This window comes from Cyprinus carpio, chromosome B7, assembly GCF_018340385.1.
Source record: "Cyprinus carpio isolate SPL01 chromosome B7, ASM1834038v1, whole genome shotgun sequence".
Lineage (NCBI taxonomy): Eukaryota > Metazoa > Chordata > Actinopteri > Cypriniformes > Cyprinidae > Cyprinus > Cyprinus carpio.
This window is the reverse complement of record NC_056603.1, coordinates 36,482,270-36,505,724: the sequence shown is the minus strand read 5'-3', so window position 1 is coordinate 36,505,724 and position 23,455 is coordinate 36,482,270. Positions and strand designations below refer to the sequence as shown.

General features: G+C 41.0%; 1 protein-coding gene across 7 annotated transcripts in view; it reads left to right on the top strand.

Annotated features, from left to right (window-relative positions):
• Positions 1-23,455, top strand: part of cbfa2t3 (CBFA2/RUNX1 partner transcriptional co-repressor 3) — a 50,163-nt gene that overhangs the window by 14,116 nt on the left and 12,592 nt on the right. For 6 of the 7 annotated variants that reach the window (XM_042728486.1, XM_042728484.1, XM_042728482.1 and 3 more), the window contains exons 2-5: positions 16,102-16,248; positions 18,464-18,705; positions 18,806-18,895; positions 22,381-22,562. In XM_042728486.1, coding sequence (XP_042584420.1) covers positions 16,102-16,248; positions 18,464-18,705; positions 18,806-18,895; positions 22,381-22,562 — 661 coding nt within the window. Of the gene's footprint in view, positions 1-5,700; positions 6,636-16,101; positions 16,249-18,463; positions 18,706-18,805; positions 18,896-22,380; positions 22,563-23,455 lie in introns of those variants that run through there. The other variant, XM_042728485.1, reaches the window with a different exon arrangement.

The following is a 23,455-nucleotide window of genomic DNA, read 5'->3' as shown; positions in this document are numbered from 1 at the left end:
TTACTTACGGTTTGTGAAAAGAGCATGAAAAATGCAACAAATATTAAGTTTATCTTTTGGCAAAACAATCCCGACCTCTGAATTTGAACTTATTATAGGTTATCTTATTCACTTAGGTCTGATCTGCCAGAAATTTGCTCACGTTGCATCCTTTAATTGTTTCACATTTTCTGAAAGAGGTTAGATTGTTTACTTTAAAACAATAGAGTATTAATAAAATCATTGCCAATAATAAACAAACAAGCAGAAATTACAGCATATTTATGCAGATCAGATGGCTTCAATCTTATGAAAAAAAAAAACAGAAAAAAAAAAACATTAATTTATAGCAGTCATCAGCCTGGCAATCTCTGCAACTGTTCATCTAATAAATGATTAGTCTATATGAGGACAAAACTGGTGCATTATGATGAATTGTTCATTGCAATCTTGCCAGCACACTGATGGATGAAACCACAATATGCTCTGTTGCAACATCACTTGTCTTAACTGTCCTTCAATCCAGTCCAGTCAGCACCCGTTGATGTTACTGCTGTTGCACTGCAAACCACCACTTTACTCTTCAATTGACCCCAGTAAAGATCAGCTGAATTATGAATGAACAGACGGTAATAGTTCTCCCAACAGCTAAATGTCTAAAGGTGAAACCGCGCTGTGGCCACAGACTATCCTTAAACATTACCACCAAATAGCCCTCATAGCTTTTACAGGCAAATATCCCTGCTGCATGCACTAAAGCACCTCTACTAAGAGAAAGCCATCCATTCATCTGGAGTGATTATTCAATTTGCTTTCATGCCATTTTAGTAGACTTACATAGAAGAGTCAGTATATGTGGTTAAGTCAAATGACTCTGAGGAGACACTGCTTTGTATTGGTAGATATGGAGAACTTGTTTGATTGGTTTTGCAGCTTCTGGCGAGGGTCTTTGGAGTCACAGGAGTCTTACCTGCTCACTGTCTACACTTAACAAACCTGTTCAGAATGTTGATAAAGCCTATAAATACACATGCTGATTTTTTTTAAAGAACAAACGGCTAGAAAATTTACAACAGTTTTTTAACCAAACGTCATACACTTTTTAGTAAAAAATAATTTGGAAAGCCATAACATAAATTTGACCATGGTTTAGAAATTTAAAAAAAAGAAAAAAAAAAGTAAATCGAAGTTGCTTTAGATATTATAACTTCAAACTTCATGGTTTTCACTAAGTGTAAATCTAGTTTAGAAATAGAAGTGTATTTCAAACTGTCAGTGCAACACCCAGCGCTGATATGATGAGAATTCATAAAGGCTCACACAGTTACTATCATGCAGTCATGTGCAGGGTGTCAGTTTTTATGGTGGTGGTATACTGTATGTCTTAAGTTTACTAGTATATGACGCCCGCATTCAGGTTGGGAGAGCGTGTCCTTGTGGCAGTTTTCTGCAATGGGAGCAGGGACATGGTGTACACTGGAGGTAATTATTGTAATTTGAGTGTGGGTGCAGGTGAAGTTTGCCGTCTCGTAATTAACGAGAGGAGCAGATGGCGGTGGGCGGGAGATGGGTGCAGGCAGACGGCCGGCAAAGCAGCAGGGGGAGGGAGGAAGAGAGAGCGAGAGAACTAGGGGGTGGGGTCAGGCACTGATCAGTAAGCACTGGCACCTGATCGGCCAGGTAGGCTGACTGCAGGAAAGACCTCGCTCACACAACTAACCCCACAACATGTGGCAGCACCTTAATTAAGATGCAAGATTATACAAGTTTACCTCTTTGGCACAAAAGCTATACTATGGGAAGAGTTACTCAAATCCATAAATAGAAGTTTTTTGCAGTTGCGCAGTGGTTTGTGTATTGGTTGGTGACATGAAAAGGGCTTTTGTGTTTATACTGTAGGTATGCAGCTTCGAATCTGGCATGCAACATACCCTGATCTGGTTGAGTAGTACATGTGTGCACAAAAAAGGGTTGTTGTGCTCACAGGTACAGATGTTCTAGTGACATAGTGGGTAGTACAATTGCTTGGAAAGCACAAAGAGCCAGATGCAGATTTGAGTCTGACTTGCATCATACCTCAAACCTATTTCCTCTATTTTCCCCACTAGCTTCCTGTTTTACTTGGCTGCACTGTAAACAAATAATCTGTAAAAAACAGAAAAGGTACTGGTGGTTTTACATAAGTTTACAGACATAATGTGATTCATAATTCAAAATACGGGTAGAACAACTGTGAAAAATATTTACAGTATATTTTGCTCCGCTTTTATGCAGACATTTTAGAGTGTATAAATTAAATACAAAAAGCCCATTAATATTTGTATGATATATTTTTTTGATTTCTCTAAATTGTATTATGTAAAATCAACATTGGATTGTGTTTTACAAAAATGTAATTTTAATTGAAGTGTATTTGCTATCTACCCATCTCAGTGTCTAAAGAGTTGTCAGATCATACACTGATCCTAATTTCTATAATGCAATAATGCATTTGTGCCGTTACATGAGTCCTGAGCAGGTGGGGACATCCGCAAGCTTTAGAACTGAGGTTTTTGAACCTGTTTTGTTTATTTGTTTATGTCTTTTGAAGAGCTCAGTAGAGATTATCCTGGTCTATTATCTACATTAGCTTCCAGAGAGAGCACTTATGTGTCACTTACGTCCTGGTGTGAGGAAATTATTCTCAGACTGAGTAAAAGATCTGGGTCTTTTTCCATTTCTTTTCAAAGTTGCATGTATTGAAAGGAATGCCTTCCAGATCCACACTGGAAAAGAGCATAAAATTTAAAATTAACTGCACAGTGTGCACCACAAAACCAATGTGTGTGTGTCACAGATAAAGAAAGAGACTAGGTTATGTTCACACTGTGAGTCTTAGTGCTCAATTCTTATTCTTATTGCTCAGATCTTGTTTGTTTGGCTGTTCACATTATTTTTAAAATGTGGCCAATATCAGACTCGAGTGTGAACTGGTTGCAGTCATGAACTGACCTGCATGCCCAAAAGAACAATAACAAGCAATCAGCATGCTGCCATACGAAAGTAAATATGGAAGCCAGCATTTATGCATTCATTTATAAGCTGATGTGCCACAGAAGGCACAGAATTTTTGTGCAGGTGATTAGGAGAAGTAAAGATAAGGAGTAAGTTTTTTCATGTACTCTTCCTTGAAGTTTTGCTTCGTATAATACTTGTAACCACCTTACTGTCCCATCATTGATAACCTTCTCAGCTGTGTTCCATATTCACAGAGTGTCCGAAGAACTACTGGTATAAATCTTTGTAGTGATTCTCATCAACACAGAATTGTCACAAAGGTCCATCTAGAGAGATGTATAAGTCACATAAATTCTGATATGACTTGATCAGACTGAGATCGCATTGCAAAATGGACCTGTGTCTGATTTAGGACCACATGTCAAAGTGTTCCAAATAAGAATTGAAAAGATCAGATTCCAAGTGGTTTGTGCTGCTCACACTGTTATGAAAAAAAGAAAGAAAAAAAAACAGATTTTGGCCACTTTTTCCTGCAGTCTGAATGTAGCCAAAGAGAAGAGACTCAATCATTCCAAATTTAACATCAGATGAATGTCATATTTGATAGGGCTTTTAGTTAAGTGAGGTGCTGATAAATATACTCACATGATCACAAAATTTGCATTTCAGTTCATCTCAATACTTGTGTACTTAGGAGTGAAGGCTCTGTTATGGCAAATTGTCCCAGCAGTCCATCCGGTTGTCCTAACGTGGCAACCCCGGGCTCCCAGTGGGAGTGCCAGTGAGAAGGAGCAGCAGGGACGGGCAAGGGGGCAATTGCCATGGTTTCAGCCCTGTTTATCCCTCCAAACAGTGGGAAAGACGGCGACGGTGTGGTGAGCGCATGTGTTTGACATTACTGTGACATGGCGGCCTCTCTCGGGAGAAGGAGAATGTCAGAGAGCAGAGAAGCCGGCCAGCTTCCAAACATCTGGGGTAATAAAAAACACATTGTAGAAGCTGGGAGTTCACTCTGAGAGAGAGAACCACATCACTCTCAGATACACTCACTCTACTCGTTCTTCCCTTTTTCCATGTGTTCTCACAAGTAAAGGTGTTGTCTAATCTTGATGAAACAATAGGTCAGACTTAGAAAGATAAATGCATGTAAAATGGAGAATGCTGTATACAAGCCATAGTAGATAGACTTTTGCCTATTAGCATTAAGTCTGGTCCACACTGCAACTTACTCTGGCCAAGACCCGCCCACTTAGACAGGAAGAGACTGCCTGATTGACATGTAAAGCAACCATGTTGAAGAGTGAGTAAATTAGAATTTTTTTAAGAGCGAAACTGCCTTGCATATCTTTAATAATGATAAGAAATTCGTAAACATTGTCAAATCAAGTGATTAGATCTTAACGTGTTCATTGTCTTCCATCCGGCTGATAGAAATCTCCAAGAAATTTAGTGAAAATAGCCAATCAGGTTAAAGCTTGTATTTTGAGGAAGATACTGACAGTGCAAGTGAAATAAGCTTCTCAAAGAAACGAGAGACTGCTCAGGCTGATTTTACTAGATTGTTGGATTCTCATTTCGCTGTAATGAAAAACAGATCTGATCTGGTCAAATAGGGAACACTGTAAACCTCTTTGAGAAATAGCTCCCACTATGTGTAAGCTTGTTTTGTTTGGATGATAAGCAAACTCTTGCTAAATAAGAATGTAGAAAAAAGATTGGAGGATGTAAGGATTGCCAGCGGATGTATGGCTGAGAGACAGGGCACCAGCTGGAGTAATCCCTGCTGGTAGAGGGGTTTATTAATCAAACAGTGTGGAAGTTCATATCACCGCTCCTGTCTGTGATAAAGCTAGTTCCTCACTTCCTCTCTCGCCCTCAGCCAGTTACTTATCACACAGTTCTAAGTGGTAACTACAGATGAAGTTCAGTTATTAAGCCCTCACACACACACATACAATTCTCCTCACAATGATGTTAAAGTATTGAGAAGGGGCTCTGGGCTGGATTGGGGCTGGGAGACGTACGATGTAGCGTATTTGCACAAATTAAAGCGCCCGTTATCTCATGGAAACAGAAGCAGAGCGCCGGACTATCTTGTCATTCTTGAAATGGGTTTGAGCTGAATTTCACTGCAGCTCCAGTCTCTTACGAAGTCCTTAATCTAACGCAGGGGTCTCCTCTGATAAGTTATTGTTCCACAACCAGGGATCCACCAGAAGGAAGCTTAATTTCCATACAAAAAAAGGAACATTTTCAAAGCGAATGAAATTGGAAGAAACAGTTTTGTTGATACCAGAATGTTCCAGATGGTGGAGGGTGGATACTTTTAAGAGGATGTTCCTATATGGAAATGAATACAAATTCCTGCAGAGACTTTATAGTATTGAAAGTGTCTATTAAGAGGGATGAAAAAGAATACTGAAAGCTGCATCGACCACACTCTGGGCAGACATTGAATAAACTTTCATTATTATTAGGGCATATTTAATCATTGCCAGTGAGCTTAAATTGTTACCTATGTATGCAGCCCACTAGGTTTTGGAACAAAGACTTATGTTAATTTATTTTTTATTTTATCCACAGTTTATCCGTCTTAACTATTTTTGTGTAATAAAAGTTACTTCCTTAATTTTCTGCATTTTTTGTTTGTTTTAAATTGCCTCTTTGTTTATGCTGCAATGTTTTGTTTATTTGAATTGATTTGATTCTATCATTTTGTATTTGTCACTTGTTTAAATTCATTTGTATGTTATATTACTTTAAATAATTCACAAAAATTTAAAACTTAAATTTAATTGAAATTGAGAGACAGTATAAAGCTTATAATAGTAAAGTTATAATAGTATTCACTACTATTAATTATTACCGTTAATTATTCAATACCATTGTGTATGTCAATGTAACGTCCTTGGGGATAACTGTACCATTGTACTACTTAAGCAATTTCATAGAAAAAGAGAACATGAATAAATATATAGATTATGTATATATTTTTGTGTTTTTCATGTGTGAGTTGGGCAGGTTTCAGTCTTTTGTGCTCTATAAATCAGCAAGCTGTAATGACGCAAGAGCCAAAGCAAACAAGAGCAGTACTAGGCTACAGCTGGCCATAGCCTAAGAGAAAGAGAAAGAGAGAGAGAGTGAATACTGCGAAGAGACAGCAGCTGTCAGGCCCCGCATCGTGCACCTGTCACACAGGAAGTCAGGGCCTGCCACTATTTCCTGGATACGCCTCCTCAGCCAAACACTTCTGCTGTTTTCTCAGAGGATATAATGGAGAGGGAGAGAGAGAGAGAGAAAGAGAAAGTCATCCTAGTCAGGGAATTAGGATGAAAAAAGGAAGAGGGAGTATGTGTGCTGTCTGCATACACTCATTAGAACCAGAACCTGACTTATACAGGACTGCGAAATAGAAATATTTTAGAATTAAATACTAGCACATTGCAAACTGTCTAGAGTGTGCTCTTTATTGCTGTCATATTTTTACTACAAGAAATATGGTACAATGCTATTCCATGTATATTGCTGTAGATGAGAAACACTGACCAGCAGAAACACACCCATGCACTCTTTGTATTCATTTACATTTTTATCCATCGCCCAGGTAATAGTCATCCATGTGACAGGATGTGACATCACTTCTAGCACAGTAACAGATGGTGAGCATGGTGGTATGGCATTATAGCCACTCTTGTTTTTCTTCCAGTCATGTGAGCAGGGGATCTGTGGTGTGTGTGTGTGTGTGTGTGTGTATGTGTACAGGCCCTGTGTGTTTTGCTTGGCACGCGTCCTCTTTGTTTGTTAGGATTGTCAAGGCGGGTCCTCTGGAGGGCTTCTGTGTCTAATTCCCCAACCGCCCCTCACGCTGCCTGTATGCAATTAACAGAGTAATTAAAAGCTTGATGAGCTAATTGGTGTTGGGTGAAGCTGCAGGTGTTTTGATTGGGGAGCTTGTTTGTGGAAGTGCGGAGAACAAACAGATTCCTGTCATAGATCATTTTGTCTCTTTTTCCCCCACTATTAAAGTAATACACGAGTTTAGGGAAGGCGTAGCTATTATAACTATTTATCAGCCTTGATGGGACAATTGTAAATGTTCCATAATGATCGTTCTTGTAGGGCTGAAGGACAAACATGTCTTATTGTTTGTCCAAGCACCAAATAAAACAGTCATTAGAATTATGACTCTACTAGAAGAACAAAATTTTTTCGTTCTATTGTTTAGCTTTATGTTGTTTCCTAACTTAGCTTCTGTTATCAAGCCATTCGTCCACAAAACCGCTGCACGATTTGACAAAATAATAGAAAATCAGAAGATATTTGATGTTTAGTGTAAGGTTATGAAGAGAGAGGTTTTAAGCCAGTTAGATTTTACAGTTGGTCCACAGACCAATAGAAACCTCATTGCTGGTTGCGGTCCCTTCTGTCAGTTGGTGTCAAAAGCCCTATTCGGACGGGACTAGTTTTCTAAACTAGGTTTGAGTTTCGATTCTTACCACATGACGTCTGCAATTTTCATGTACCAATTCGGACGGGACTAACATCTCCGTGTTTATTACAGAGGTGGGAGGGTCTGTTTTGTGCATCTGGGCGTCACAGAGAGCACGCGCTCTGTACGCGTTCATTGCATATAACGTTAGTCATTCGGATTGATTACCATTAGTATTATTACACAATAAATACTAAAAACTAAATGGCTAGTATAGCAAAACCATGTTAATGTGTGGTTTCTTTAGTTTAACTAAATTAATTACATCTGTAATTAAAACATAATGTAACTGAGTGCATAAATGAACGTGAGTAATCTTACCTGATGCTGATATTACAATAGCCAGTATTAACAGATTACGTGATCTGGCTCTTGATTTTATTATTTTTATGTTTTTATTATTATTATTTCTTTGCCGGGAAGCAAATATATCAAACATGCGCGCGGTAAGAGCATCTACGGTAATTCACGTTGGCCAAAACACACAATGAAACGCGTTGTGAAATAAAATATCGCCGGCAATCACAGACATTCGGAAGGGATTAGGTTTCTCAGAGGATCACTGAGTTTGCTGAAAAACAGTAGGTAATTAGCTCTGGAATTATTACAGAGGTTGTGTGAAAAAAAAAAAGTCAAAGCAGATTCGGACGGGATTAAAATCACCAAGTACGTCTGTGAAACACAGATTTCTCTAACGACCCCCTGTAAAACTAGTCCCGTCCGAATAGGGCTAAAGTGAATGTTGTTCAATCACTGCGACAAGCAATGTCCAACAAAACAATTTGCCCATAGTGAAATCTTACTGGCTCAATATTCTGTTATGCTTAAATGTCAAACATGGTTTGATTGGCTGTGATTTTGTCACTGTAAATGAAGACAGAAAAAGCACTTGGCGGTCAAAAGTTGCAAAAGTTGTCTTTCGCTTTCTTTTACTTCTTTTACACATTTCCTTTTTCTTGGGTGTCTTAGCTTTCCCCTCTTGCTAAAGAACTCTCCTTCTTTGAATATCAGTTGACAGATGTGTTGGCGATGGCTGTATGCCTGCAGTACTCTTAGTCCCCAGGTGCCTGAGCTGAGTCTGAGGACGTTCGTATGTGTGTGCTTGTGAGCGTGTGTGACAGTTAGTGATGTTCAGGTGTGTGAGCTCAGAAGAGCAACACACACTGTGAACACACTGCCTCCGCCTCAAGCACAACGGCTACTTCAGGCAGCACAGGAAACAACTACAAACGCAACAAGTCCACAGATGGGTGGAGGGACATTAGAGTCAGAATGTTGTCTTGGACCTTGAAACAGACAGATTTCTCCACTTAAAAAACCCACTAAAAAGCTCAGACAACTTAGATATACCTAAACAACAAGCACCTCTTTTTGTGCATGCATGTTCCGTATTCCTAATGAAGTGGTCATACACTCATCCTTGCATCTCGACTGGTGCCCAGCGCTGTCCTAACACACTCCAGATGGGCCTGGATGAGGAGTTGTTCTTGGCATGTCCCGGCTCGGCTGAATGTCACAAATACTTTCCTTTATTTAGGAATGGCTAAGGCCGGGCGGCTGAGGAGAGGATAGGAGGGAGTAGGGTAGAGAGCAGTTCAGCAACATCTGGATTTTATTAGCAGCCATTGGGAGAAATCTGAAAAGGAAGCCTTTTGGGGTAGTGCTGGGCTTTCCAGAACCCTGGCCACTGATGAAGCCCTCCCTGCGGAGAACAGATGGCACAGAGACTTCAGTATAATTTTATCAATATTCACAATAATATTCAAGGAAGTATGAGTGAAAAAGAGAGACCTCTAACTGACCAGCAAGACTTCTTTAATCGGCTTGCCAAAAAGACAATGCTGGTAGAGTTTTACCAGCAATATTCAGGATGGTTAATCTGGTCCATCAGCTATATTGTTCACACACCACACCAGCCTGACCCAACAGGGTAAGAGGAAAGTACCTTCTGAAGTAGACCCTGACTTTGACAAGTAGGATCCTGAATCAACATACTTGTTGGCCAGTGGGGTCAAGGTTGGCAGGTTAGCTTTGGCAATTAACCCATGTTAGTAGATGCCATAATGAACCATTCTATCACTGGGAATGCTTATAGATAGCTTTCTCCAGGCATTGCTATTGCTTTAATTTCAGGGAGAGGAAAAGATAGGAAACAGAGGAAAATGGTTGTAGTTAAGGCTAGGGTTAAGACTATGTCTATCTCCCAGTGATGTTGCAAAGATGTTGATCCAGGAATCCATCCTTCTTGGCTAAATCAGGATAAACCCTCTTGAAAGTGTTCATAAAGTGTTATAGTCGAGCTTAGTTGAGATAGTCCCCTCTTACAACTTTCGGAATGAGGTGAAACCCAGGAGAACAGTGTTTAGGGAATGTCTGCTTCCTCATAAAAGAAGGATATGAGGATCTTTTTGGAACTGCGACAAGAGAATGTGTCTCCACACTCTTTAACACAACTGTACTGTAGTTACACATGCACCATTTTTGGTGACCCCAGAATTCTTTCCCACACACACATACATGCTGGACGTCTCTCTCACACACATACATATACAGAGTCTCAGGGCCTAGGGGTCTGTTCAGCTTGTGACTAAACACGCATTTATTGCCATCTGAATGTTTGTTTTCTCAAAACATATTTGCTCAGCTGAAGATGCCTTCTTAGGCTCACAGAGAGTGTGTGTTTGTGTGTGTGTGCTCTCTCAACCTGTTTTTATTGTACCATGAGTGGATGAGTTGTAAATCAGTAAAAGATAAGCTCTCTTGTTCAGTATAGAGACCACATGATGCTGGCCAATCAGATATACTGTAGACAAACTGACTTTCTAAATCTGTTTCAAAACCTAATGAGCTGACTTACTGTCTACCACCTACATTAAATAGGCTGGTGCCTTCTAAAGAGGCATCCTAACTGAATTGGAACCCCATAAGTGACTGATTTGAAAGGTTCTATATGCAACTCAACTCTGATTCCAACTTGACAATTGATTCTAGTGAAGGTTGATGTTAGCAAGAATCCATTCTTGATTAGATTAGAGATATTTCCTTTCAGCATTGAATGAAATTTGACATTGACACGTCTCATTTTTGTCCCCTGAATACATCACATTCTTTTTTGGGATTGCTGCAAACGACACATGCAAGCCTACCTTAGATTTTGGTGAAAATAAGATAGCGAATACAGTATACCTTTTGGAATAGCCTTTGCCTTGAAAGCACACATAATGTATGATGTGGTCTAGGTAGTCAGCTCAGTAGAGCAAGCTACTCACCTCCCATATTAGTTCCCATACTCGTTCACACGGTCTCTTACAAAGACCTCTTCAGGGGAAAGCCTCATGTCTGTCTTGGGATATTGTCTAGTCAGATCCAAGCCTTATGGCAATGTCTGTTGCTTTACCATAAAGATTTTAGAACATGGGCTCCAGTCCAGGGGTCCACTGAGGAGCTTTGGGTGATGATGAGGAGAGATGGTGGGATGGCTGGGGAAAGGGATAGCGGATGGACAGGTCTTGAAGTGCTGGCCAGGGGTCGAGGGCTGTAATCCTGCTGTTTTGATGAGAGGCCTCTGTTTGTGTGGACTCGGCAGCGGCCTGATGGGGAGCAGATGTGGGAAGGCAGGCGGTCGGGCACAGAGCCAGAGCAGCTGGGAGAAATTAAAAACAAGAGCATTCCTAGAGACTGGGGGAATTACAGAGGGGTGGAGTGGAGGGGGTTAGATACAGGGACAGGGAAAAGAAGCCATGTGAATAGAGAGAGGGTTACCTCAAGGGGCTTTTCATTGTGTTTGAGTGAAAGGTAGCTTAGTACGGACTGATGGTCACAACAAGTGCCAGTGTAAGCAAAGAACCACATCACACTCACATGTACCTAGATATCTAAATGCGGTCATATGATAGACTTCTGTTGTCTTTTTATAAATCTGATTATAATGTGAACAGATGAACCTAGCCTGTAATCCTGTCCTTAAAAGAGATCTGTGTGCCTTATAGGATTTTACATTTGCCTCTTTCTTTTACATAAGCAAACACAAAACATTACTTTTTTTCATTAAGGAATTATTTTATATTTGAGGATATCCCTAGATGTCCCTTAAGAGAAGTTCTGTCAGATTTAGCTAACTTCTAGCTAAGTAAAACCCTCCACATACACACATCTCACAAACTCTAAAAAGAGCAAATCACAGAAACCGGAATTCTGGGCTTGTCATTATATGATGGATTCTTGTGTGTTTGGATCTTTTACTAAAAGCAAATGTCCGCTGATCTCAAAAGACTCCAAAAAAGCTTCAGAATTACAAACTGGAGCACTTTTTTTGTGGTGCGCTTTTTCAATTTGATTATAGCACACAGAAGCAGATGGACAAGGTTAGTTTTAACTGTCCTATAAGTGTGCATTTTCCTTCAGAAATCAAGCTTATGGCCAAGTCGAAAGCCCAAAGAGACTGCTTTAACATCATTACAGAATCACAGCATTGAGGATCAAATCACATATCTGTAGGAGGTCTATTAAAAGCGTATTGCACTGTGAGCTAGATCTATTTGGTTTATTGATCTCTCAGCATGGCTCTTCCATCTCATGCAGATATGTGACTGAATGTGTATGCTTTATTTTTAAGACAAGAAGGTGCCCACAGGATTTTCCCCCTCCGAAGTTCTCTTTATAGCTCTTAATGGAGTTCACAGTCTTTTCATTCAAATATAAATTTATCTCAGATGTTTCCTGTAAGAAAGTCTGCTATGTCTAAAAACACAATTCTAAAATTGAAATAAAGAGTGTGCCTCATGCCAAAATATATTGTTAAGTAGGCATTTGATGAAAAAAAAAAGTAGACTACTTCAAGATTTGGTGAAGTCTTGTAATAAATCTATATATCCATATATCAAAATAAAAATGCATTTGCCAATATAACTACAGTATAATTAAAGTAGTCTGAAATCAAATGATAGCTTCCTGTGAGGAAAATCACTCTCTGTCTCTCAAAAACTGAGAATTTTTTTCATTTTCCCTTACTAAAGGTGGAAACATAGTTGTAAGCAATTTAATATGCTGCTTTTACAGATGATTAAGCTGCCATAAGTTCTTCTTTTCAGTTAGTATTGTCTCTTTTTGTGTCTTATCTAAGTATTCCTTTGTTTGGGCATTATGGAAGCACAGATGGTCACAGAAGGGGCTCTTACATGGACTTTCTAATGTATTAAAAGTGAAATCCAGTGTCCAGTGTGTGTGTGTCCTACGGTGTCCTTTAGCTGGTCAGATTAATCAGATATCTGTAATCCCACGGTGGCTACAGGCAGAGCAGGGCAGACTTGCCTCTCTCCCCTTGTGTTCACTTATATTTGACAGCCCCACTTTCTCAGTCCTCTTGTGGGAGTTCATGCCACTGCAGTCAGGTCATGGCAACTTCCACAATCCCCCGAGAATGCATGCAGGAATTACCATGTACCTGTTTTTCTGTCAGGAAGTTTTAAACCAGCAGCCCTGAGAGGGAAGGGATTTTATTCATCTCTTTATGCTTAGATAATGTCAAAACACAGAAATGACTTACTACTTTAGTCATTACCTCTCAGAATATATATTGTATCAGCCACTGGCCACACTGCTCTCAGATATTTACATTGATTTCTATTGAATACTAACATTAACATTACCTCAGGTCATGTGTGACTGATGTGTGTCTGTGTGAATGCTTGCCGGCCTGTTCTTTGTTTAATGGCCCCTCTGAGGCTGCAAGCTGCTGGACTGAGTGACAGATGGACAGGCAGGGCTTGTGGCCTTAGCAAGATCCCTTTCTACCTGTCTACATTTGGCAATGACAGGGACAGTGATGCATAGAGCAGTGCACCGTTAGCCCCGCACGGCAGGCCAGCTTGTGCCTATTTTGGTCAGCATGGCATTAGCCCTAATACCTTGTTATGTTTATTGCCCTGGGGCACCAGTAAATCTTTAAATGAGAATTAAGAGCTGATTTCTCTTTTCACATCCCCTCTTTGCACATGTTTTATTGTTATTGCTATTTTATTGTTATTTTACTGTTCATGTAATGTTCTACATGTATCGTTCTTTATTAATGTTTCAAGACAATTGCTTTGTCTCAAATTTTGGTGAACCCAAACCAGAGCTCCCAAACCACTAAACAGATTGCAATTTTTCTGAGTAAAACAACGAACAATAAATCCTGTCTTGTGCATTTTAAATGGAAATTGTGGTCCTTACGAGCTGTAACTGCAATTAAGATTTTGTTGGATCGATTTTCATTTCTAAGTAAGTAACTCCGCCCATCATGAAATGTCATTGGACTAAAGTGCCATTCTGTACAGGTATTAGATATATTAATGCAGCTTTCAAGTCCTCAAAATTCAGTTTCTGAAGGATGTATGATGTGTTTACTTGAAGGCAGTGTAAGCATCAAATATGTTATAATTACTTCGCATTGCATTTTTGTTATTAGTAAGGACAGACTGTTACTTGGTGGTAGAAAATTGTAGCATGACACCTGTTTAGAACACACTATATAATTGAGGACACAAAATGAGCAAAATGTTGCGCTCCTCAGGACCCTCAGCATGTCCCATGAGCTGAGGTGGCCTCTAACCCACAGACCAGCCTCATACCCTGTCACCCTCCTGCAGCTGTCATCCCTCTAAGGTCGAGCACCAATTATCTGGCTGTTAGTAGTTTGGCTTTGACCCTGTATGTTTAGTTATTTTTGCCCATGACATCTCGGCCAGGTGGTGGGGGCTTTCTCAGAACATGGCCTGGGCTGGTGGCCCCAGCATACGGTCAGGGTGTTGTGCTGTTTTTTGGGAGGTCTATCTGACTGAAGGTGACAGTGGAGAGAAGTAAGGGCAACTGATCCACAGTGAGTGACAGCACTGAGACAAGAGGCGCCTGTCAGAGAGCCTGCTGCTCAACACATGCTGCTGTACAGGCTCACACACACATCGCAACATATAGGTGAAACATGCACATGCTTGATGTTTACTTTTGTGCATTTGGTTAACCTATGCTAACAAAAATTTGTCATGGTATAATCCTGTTTTTTTTTTTGTTTTTTTTGGATATGCATTATTGTAATACTGTGTTTTTTGGAAATACAATTTCCACAGTTTTTTGAAGTACCATAATGTACTAAATACCATGGTATATGAATTTGGCAATTATAATTTATGAGATACCAATACCAAATACAAGTTTCATTTAAGAGATCTTTAAACAGTCTTATGGACTGCAGAATAAATGAACATTTAAGTTTTTTTCCTCTGTGTTTGTGGCATCTGAAGCATCCTTCTTAGCGAGAGACGATGTTAAGGAGTAGCAAATGTGAGCTGTCACCAATGATGTTGTGTGCTAATCTCAGTACCATCTGATGGTACTTCTTTTGGAATATGTGTGCTTTCAAACACTAATGCTCACACACATATATTGGGTTTTTGTGTTTTATGAGGACTCTCAACAGACAATATATATATTTTTTTAGTACTGTACAAACTACATTCTAACCCCAAACCTCTAAACCTATCCCTTACAGAAAACATTCTGTGATTTTTACATTAACATAACATTACAAACAAACAAACAAACAATAAATAATAGGACTTTGTCAATTAGTGTGATTTTTAAACTGTTTTCCTAATGGGGACCAGCAGAAATTTCAGTTTTATTATCCATGTGGGGACATTTGGTAGAACACAACGCAGGGAATACCTGGACCACATACTCACACACACAGAGAGACATATAACATCTTATCTTAACACTGATCCAACAAAATCCAACAACTGTTGGTGTTCGCTGGTGTTTGTTGGAGCAGTTATTCTTTGATAGTTTTGAGTGAAGGCATGAACCCTGATGAACTACATTTCCATCCCATAACTGACAGAGATGAGTGTGCTATACATTAGAAGACAGAATTGGGAGATCAGCATGTGACACTTTGGTTAGGGAGCTGGGTAGACAAAGGGATTGTCACATGACCAATGCAGGCCAGGCAGACAAGAGTGAGGAAGACTTGCCATGTTTGGTCCCTCAGCGAAGCAGAGATGAGGGTCGGTGTGAACGGAGCCTTGTTGAAGTGTTCTGCACCGTGATGGACAGCAGCAGATCCAGCTGCACTTGTCACTGGCTGTCAAGAGCCTGTCCATCCGGCGCACAAGAGCGGACAACAGGCGGGGGGTGTAGGACATTGATGTGGATGTCAGGGTGATGGGGGGGTTGGGTGGTGGGCAGAGGGTTCCGTCAGCAGCAGCTGAGTAGGAGAACAGGTGTGACTGGATGTTTCCAACAGCAGTGACATTTACCCTCTGCCACAGTCTGCGAAAGCCACACTTTATCTCTATCAGCGGAGACTGCACAGATTTACTGCTATGAAATATTATAAGTCTGTCTGAACGACTCACTAGAGGGGTACTGCTGAAAAAAGAATGCCACACACATGATCTAGCACCGTGAACAAGACAAAACATATGTGTCAAACATGATACAGTTTGAACAAGTGCCATGTAGCAGAGTAGAAGTACATATTGGTCAGAGCTGTGGCCTGGCAGTTAGGAGACTTCAGGCACATTAATTAATTTAAATCTTGCTACTTTTGTTGTGTATAAAAAGCTCTACAAGAGTAAATGTCATGTCATCCACAGGTAGCACAGGACATAAGGCTGGAACGATGCCAGATTCACCCGCTGATGTCAAAACCCAGCCCAGGTCAACTCCTCCCACAATGCCACCTCCACCCCCAGCTGTCAGCCAGGCAGCCAATCGCAACGCATCATTTACACCCACAACAAGTAAGTTGTTTTAGTACAAACATGCATACATTTGTTTTTGGAACTTGCTGAATTCACAAGATTGACCAACCAAAAATGTATTGTGATGTGCCGAGTGTATGTGTGATTGGCAACCTTTTATAGGTAGATAACTTAATAATAACATATTGGAGGTACCTCTATCATCATCTTGAATACTGCACTTTATTACCACCACAGTAACACAAGAATGCATATTAAACGGATAGTGCACCCAAAAATGAAAATTCTGTCATTAATGAATCACCCTCATGTCGTTCCAAACCGGAAAGACTTTCGTTCATCTTCAGAACACAAATTATGATATTTTTGATGGAATCCGAGAGCTTTCTGACCCTTCATTGGCAGCAAGGGTACAAGGTCCAGAAAGATACCAAGAACGTCGACAAAATAGTACCATGTGTGCAAATATATACCATCTGTGCAAAGAAAACTTTACTTTATTAAAAAATTCTTCTCTTCCACATTACCCTAGTGCCATTTTGTCATTTGCTTTCCTCTGAATGTAAACAAGGCACATCTCATGCATGTTCTAGGTCAGCAGCACCACGCGCATGCATTGTTTATGTGCAGATCAAAGCATGTACATGCACCGTGATTCTCTCAAAAATGGCACTAGGGGTGACGCAGAGGAGAAGAATTATTGAATAAAGTTATTTTTGTTTTATTTGTGCACAAAAAGTATCCTCGTAGCTTCGTAAAATTATAGTTGAACCACTAATGTCACATGGACTATTTTACCAATGTTCTTACTTAACAATGTCTATGCCTTGATCATGGTAGTACCCTTGCTGTCTATGGAGGATCAAAGAGCTCTCGGATTTCATCAAAAATATCGTAATTTGTGTTCTGGAGATGAACGAAGGTCTTAAGAGTTTGGAACGACACAAGGTGTGTAATTAGTGACAGAATTTCCATTTTTGGGTGAACTATCCCTTTAAAAATGTACAATGGGACCATAAACATGCTTATTAGAGCAATGCCATAGAATAATTTAAATGAGTCAACAAGAGTTATTGTCACGAGTATTCATATAGTACAGAATGCCCTTGCAACATGACCAAGAGTGTTTGTGTATGATAGGTTGAGCCATTGTCTGGGTATGTGAGTGCTTAGGATACACAGCAAGAGATTTGTTTACTGCATACGGAGGGATTCGCAGGCAGCATCAGGCTCGATGGGGCTTGGCAGATCTCGCTACCCTATATAGCAATGACGGGTCTTGTTGTTTCACCTGTTCCCGGGTCATAGCGTAGCCTGCTTGCCACTCTAAAACCAGAACACAAGTGTGGGGGTCACATGGTAAACCCACATGTGTCCAGCCTGGAATGGCAAGATAAAATGGGGCACAAGCGAAATGAAAAACCCTGTGTTCTGCAACATGAAGCCATGCACACACTCACCCAGCAGTGTGAACATGCCACCGAACCTGGAGTAAAGCTAGCTTCCGAGGTGTGTTTGCACAATCATATGCTTCCCAATGTCCTGAAAGATTATGGTCTGTAACTCTAAGCCCTCATGCTGTGTCCACTGCTCGAGTAATGTTTGTTTATCTATGGTCATGGCTTCAGGTGCAGGTAACATAAGATATAAGGCCTACTCTTAGGGAGAAGGCACTCGACTATCAGAAGCAAGAATAAAGAGTGCAGGGATGAGATGCAGAAGTAGGGATGGAGTAGAAGTGTCGATGGGGCGGCCTGGACTAGGAAAGCTGCAAATCTGCTCTCAGCTGGTGGACATGTGCATAGCCTGATTTAGATGCACACCTGCTGTTGGAATAAAAGTAACCCAGTCCAGTGGTCTATTTTTGGAACCTCTTTAACACGTTCCTCTTATAGTTGTGTCTTAGTGAGTGAGTGGGTGAGCAGTGGGGAGCAATAAACTGGGTGGGCGGCATGTGTGTATGTCATGGAGAGAGATAGTGAGAGAGAGGGTGCTGCTGGTCCCATTTGCGGTGTGTTTGTTCAAAGTAGAGAATGAAGTGAAGAGTACAGAGCAACGTGCTGTGTTACTGTCATAGTATATCTGTAGTTTCAGTTTGTTTTTTTGACCGTTCTCGGAATGCATGTGCCCTCTTCGTGCTACGTTGGAGCTTCCTGGAGGGCGCTTCCCAGGACTGAGATGGAGAAAAAGGAAAGCAAAAGAGTTTGGCGTGACTTAAATGATGGTTATACAAACAGTGGCTCTCTTTCCTCAGTGCTGAACGGGAGCAGTCACTCCCCCACGGCACTAAACGGAGCTCCCTCAACCCCCAACGGCTTCAGCAATGGACCGGCCACCTCCTCTACTGCTTCTCTCCCCACCCAGCAGCTTCCCCCTGCCTGCGGAGCCCGACAACTCTGTAAGCTTAAGCGTTTCCTCACCACACTGCAGCAGTTTGGCAATGACATCTCGCCCGAGATTGGAGAGCGTGTACGCAGCCTGGTGCTGGGGCTAGTGGTGAGTGTCTAATGGCTCTCTTTATTGTTGAACTGTGTGTGCTGTCTACAATTCTTTTCTTCACTGGGAGTTAAGTGGATTTCTTTTTCTGTCTTATCAGAACTCAACTCTAACCATTGAAGAGTTCCACTCAAAACTTCAGGAAGCCACAAACTTTCCCTTGCGTCCCTTTGTCATTCCATTTCTCAAGGTAAGAACAGGCATAAAAACATTAATCTCATACAGACACTGTTTTTCTGCAAGTAATCATGTATAGAGAAACTTTGCATTGTATTGTTCTGGCCAAGAATTGTTCACTAAGGCCCCAGTCCACACGAAGACACGTTTAAAAATTTTGTTTTAAAAGTTTCGGATAGGCATTTCGTCCAGACGGTTCTATGGTTTTGGAGGCGTGAAACCACTATTTTTTGAAACCGGTCCCAGAGTGGATAAATCTGAAAATGATACCCTTGCGTTTGCGTATGTACAGCCAATCCGTATATTTTGTGAAACGCTGATGTCATCACCCCACGTCTCGCCCCTAGTCAGACACCGCTACCTCACGTAACAGCATCAACAACATGAACAAACACTGATTGATTGTCTTTTTACTAACCAACATTAACACAGATTAATAAATTTATTTATGCAAGGTTTATGCACATAGCCCAAGTCTTTTTCTCCATTTTTAGTGTATCTTTGTGGCAGAATTACAGCGCCACATACTGGTCTGGCATGTATACTACATCGTTTTGTGTCGGTTTCATGGTTTCTTATGTACGCAGATATTTCTTGAGACGAGGAAAAAAAAATTGGATAGGGAAAGCTCTGGTTTTGTGTGGATGTAGCCTATGTAAGGAAGGGTTAGTCCAGTTTAGTTTAGTATAGGTAAATTGTGTACAACTTTTTGTGAGAGCTAAGTGGAATATACAAGTGTACTCGAGGATATCTTGTTAATTTTCTTATAACAAACAAAACTCTTGCATATAATCAAAGATTTTATAGCATGCCATGAACCATGCAAAATTTGTCCAGTGCAAAAACAGCCAGGGAAGACTGATAAAAATGCATTGCACCCTGCCTTGTAAAACCAGCCAATCAATTTGCATTTCAAAAAAGTTGGCAATTTTATGTAATATGCATTAGACGATGGGTGAACATTCTGCGGAAGTGCTGTCTGAAGTGGAGACTTCTCCACCAGAGCTCTTAAAAGTCTTTCTCTATCTGTATGAGGAGCTCTTCCTTATGGTGCACCATATGGGAAGGGGTGGAGGAGGAGGGTAGTGGGACTTTGAGACAGACAGGCAAAGTGACAAACAAAAAGAAGGTAGATGGATGGCAGCTAGTATCGGCACACACATGAACAAACTCACTCTGTATTTCCCTGACCCCCGATACATAGTTTTCTGTATGTGTAGATGAGTGAAGTCCATTTGATAAAGCATCTTCAGCTTCTTCCAACCCCCCTGCTCTGCTGTGGCTGGGCTGTGCAGATCTAGTGCTCCATATGGCCATCATTTGTGATTCATTAAAATTGGCACACTTGTGTTTACCCAGAGTGGAGAGGAGTGGTGTGGGCCAAAGAAGATTTCCTGGCAGATGTTGCAGTGGGTGCTGTAAGCAGCACAGCTTTCCGTTGCTCTGCCGCTGTTGTCTTTACGCTGATCCCTTTCTGTCCTCAGACATCACATAGATCCAGGGCTCAGACACATACACAGATTCTCTGATGCATTATAATTCTTTCTCAAATGATTCTGCATTAATGCACACAAATACATAATCAGAAAGTGAAATTAAATCACTTGGAAATCACTATGTTGATGAAATATATGATGCATCAAAAAATATGATGCATCATGACTCCCTGAATCACCCCACCCCAAACACACATGTGAATACACAGACATACAAATGTCATCTCTGTGTCTGGTAAACATCCAACCCATTCACATGCTTTATCACTGCAATGCATATAGTGATAACACAGATTTAAACTCTCAGTCCCAAGTTGGGTGCTGAAAGAATTTTCTAGTACTGAAGAGGCCTCAAATCAGATGCAACACTCCCCTGACCAGCATAAAATATAGGGACACTTAGAGACAACAGTTCAAAAACACATTCACAAACATAAAAACCTATTTTCAGCATATAGATATTACCCATAACTGGTTGTAGAGAGGGAATGTATCCATTGACCACAGAACTGAACAAGAAAATGTTTGGTGTGGAAAGTTGCCTTGGAGGCCCCCCAGCCCCCATCTTACACTATGCGTTTGCGCATGTTAGTGAGATATAGACTACACAAGACATATCTCATAGTGTGAGTGTTTTATTCAAAGCAGAGCACTGTGGTACATGGCACCCAGCACATTGCTCACAGGCTGCTGTCAAAGGCCTGTAGAGTGTTGATGTTACACATCTGTATCATCAGCCAGCTGTGTAGTGTTATACTGACAGCCAGAGAGAAAAAGACAACAAGAAAGCAAGGGTGAGAGAGAGAGAGAGACAGCACAGTTCTCCTGAAGACCTCAGCAAGGCACAAACACATGGTGGGCCAGAGAAAGTGTCTGTTTTATCTCATCCTCTTTCTTTCTCTCTCTCTTAACACAAACCCTGTTAAAAGACCAACATAACTGGCCATCAGAATATGTTGTGTTTTAAATACTGGTCAGCTTGGGATGCTGATGTACTAACTTAGGTTGGACTAACTAACATAAAGGGCAAGACTTATTTGGTTAAACAGCTTCAGAAAAACACATTATAGTTGACTAGATTAACCAGCACTGACTAGCATAATCCAATGATTGCCCCCACTAGGGATTTTAACTTGCAAAACCATTAAGACTCATTAAGACTTACTTTATTAACCAGCTTATGCAGAAAGTCATTCTGGTCAGCATTCACCAATAAGGTCAATCACAAACCATAAGCTAGACTAATACCAAATGAGAACTAAACAGCATAAACCAGCCTGTATCACCAATAGACTTGTTAACTAGCTTAACTAGGCTTGATCAGAAAGAACTGGTCAACCAGCTTCACTAACCAGATTTTACTAGCGGTCCAATCAGGCCCGGCTCCAGAATCAAATCGCTGAGGGTGCTTTTTAAATTAGTGAAGGTGATTTAACCGTAATATAGACTATATAAAGGTTTTAGTGCCACCCATTGCAACTGCTTAAAGAGTGCTCCGTTTATCACTAAAAAGCTTAGTTCATCGCAATCTCACAAAGTTATGTTATAATCAATGAAGTTCTCTACGCTGCACAATGAATCTATTATTTACATTGCAACTACTAAACATTGTTATAATTAGATGATTCGTGCTGAACACAACACCTGCACAAACTGCCTTTGATTGACTGTTGAGTACAAGGAATCAACAGATATGTCTGTGATTGGCTATTGCTCGACACTGCAAAACACGTTGAAATGGAAACCGATCTCCAGAGTGCAAACCATAATGCATTGGATAGTTTGCCAAATCTGCAATGAAATGCCATTATTACAGCTGTAACTGAGGGTGCTATTGATTTTGTTTGAGGGTGCCTAGTACCCTCTAGCATCCCCGTAGAACCGGGCCTGGGTCCAGTGGCACCAAAGAAGCACAACCGATCCTGGAGATTTGCGTTAGTCTTTATGGAAAGAAATGCTTTCCTTTCTCACCACCATTTTTATTTCTCTTTCTGTCCGATAGGCTAACTTGCCCCTCCTGCAGAGGGAGCTGCTTCACTGTGCTCGGATGGCTAAGCAGACCCCAGCCCAGTATCTGGCCCAGCACGAACAGCTGCTGTTGGATGCCAACGCCAGCTCTCCCCTGGACTCCTCCGAGATCATGCTGGAACTTAATGAGCATGGGAAGAGACGTACCCCGGACAGGTATACACACTTTAACACACACACACACACACACACACACACACACACACACACACACACACACACACACACACACACACACACACAAACTTGTCTTCCTGTGTACCATTTTCATAACAGATACCTTAAGACATAAATATCTACAAAGTCAAGCAAAAGGAAAAAATGTAGACAACTATGGTAAATGTCAACACAACCTTGCCCTGGGCATACTTCTTCCTGTCTAACTTCGAAATGCACAAACATTCAATGTAATGAGTGGAGGGTGTGGGAAGGTTAGGAGAAGGAGAAGGAGACCATGAGGAGGGTAGAGAGAAGGTGAAAGTGTGTGTGGGGTGTCTGCCAGGTGCTGCCAGTTGCCTGTGGAGCAGAAACAGACTGAGATGCTCTAACATCATACAAAAGCATATGCAAACCAACAGACTCCATAGATTGGTGAGACATTCAGAACTCTTAACAAACAAAAAAATAATTGTGGGATTTAAAGCACCAATATTTCTGTTTGTCTCCTTCTACTCTCTCATCCGCACCGTCTCCTGTTAGTTCCCCAGTAGCTGTCCATATGTCAGTGATGTGTCCAGATGGTGATCTTGCTGAACCCCTGCTTGAACTGATCCGGGAGAAGGGATGAATAGAGAGAGAGAGAGAGAGAGAGAGAGAGAGAGAGAGGCAGAGAAAAAGAGAGGGGTGGGGGTAGAGGAATGGGCAGTCCCCTACTATAATCCATACACCTCCATTTCTGAAGCCTAGGCTTACCATATCACAGCGAGAGCCCCAGCTGTTGCTTTGATTTGTGGGATATCTGGCCACAACTGCAGAAATGATGCAAAAGGTTGGAAGTTTTTAGGTTGGTTGTGGAGGCGGGCATGATGGGGTGTCGTACATGCAGCCAG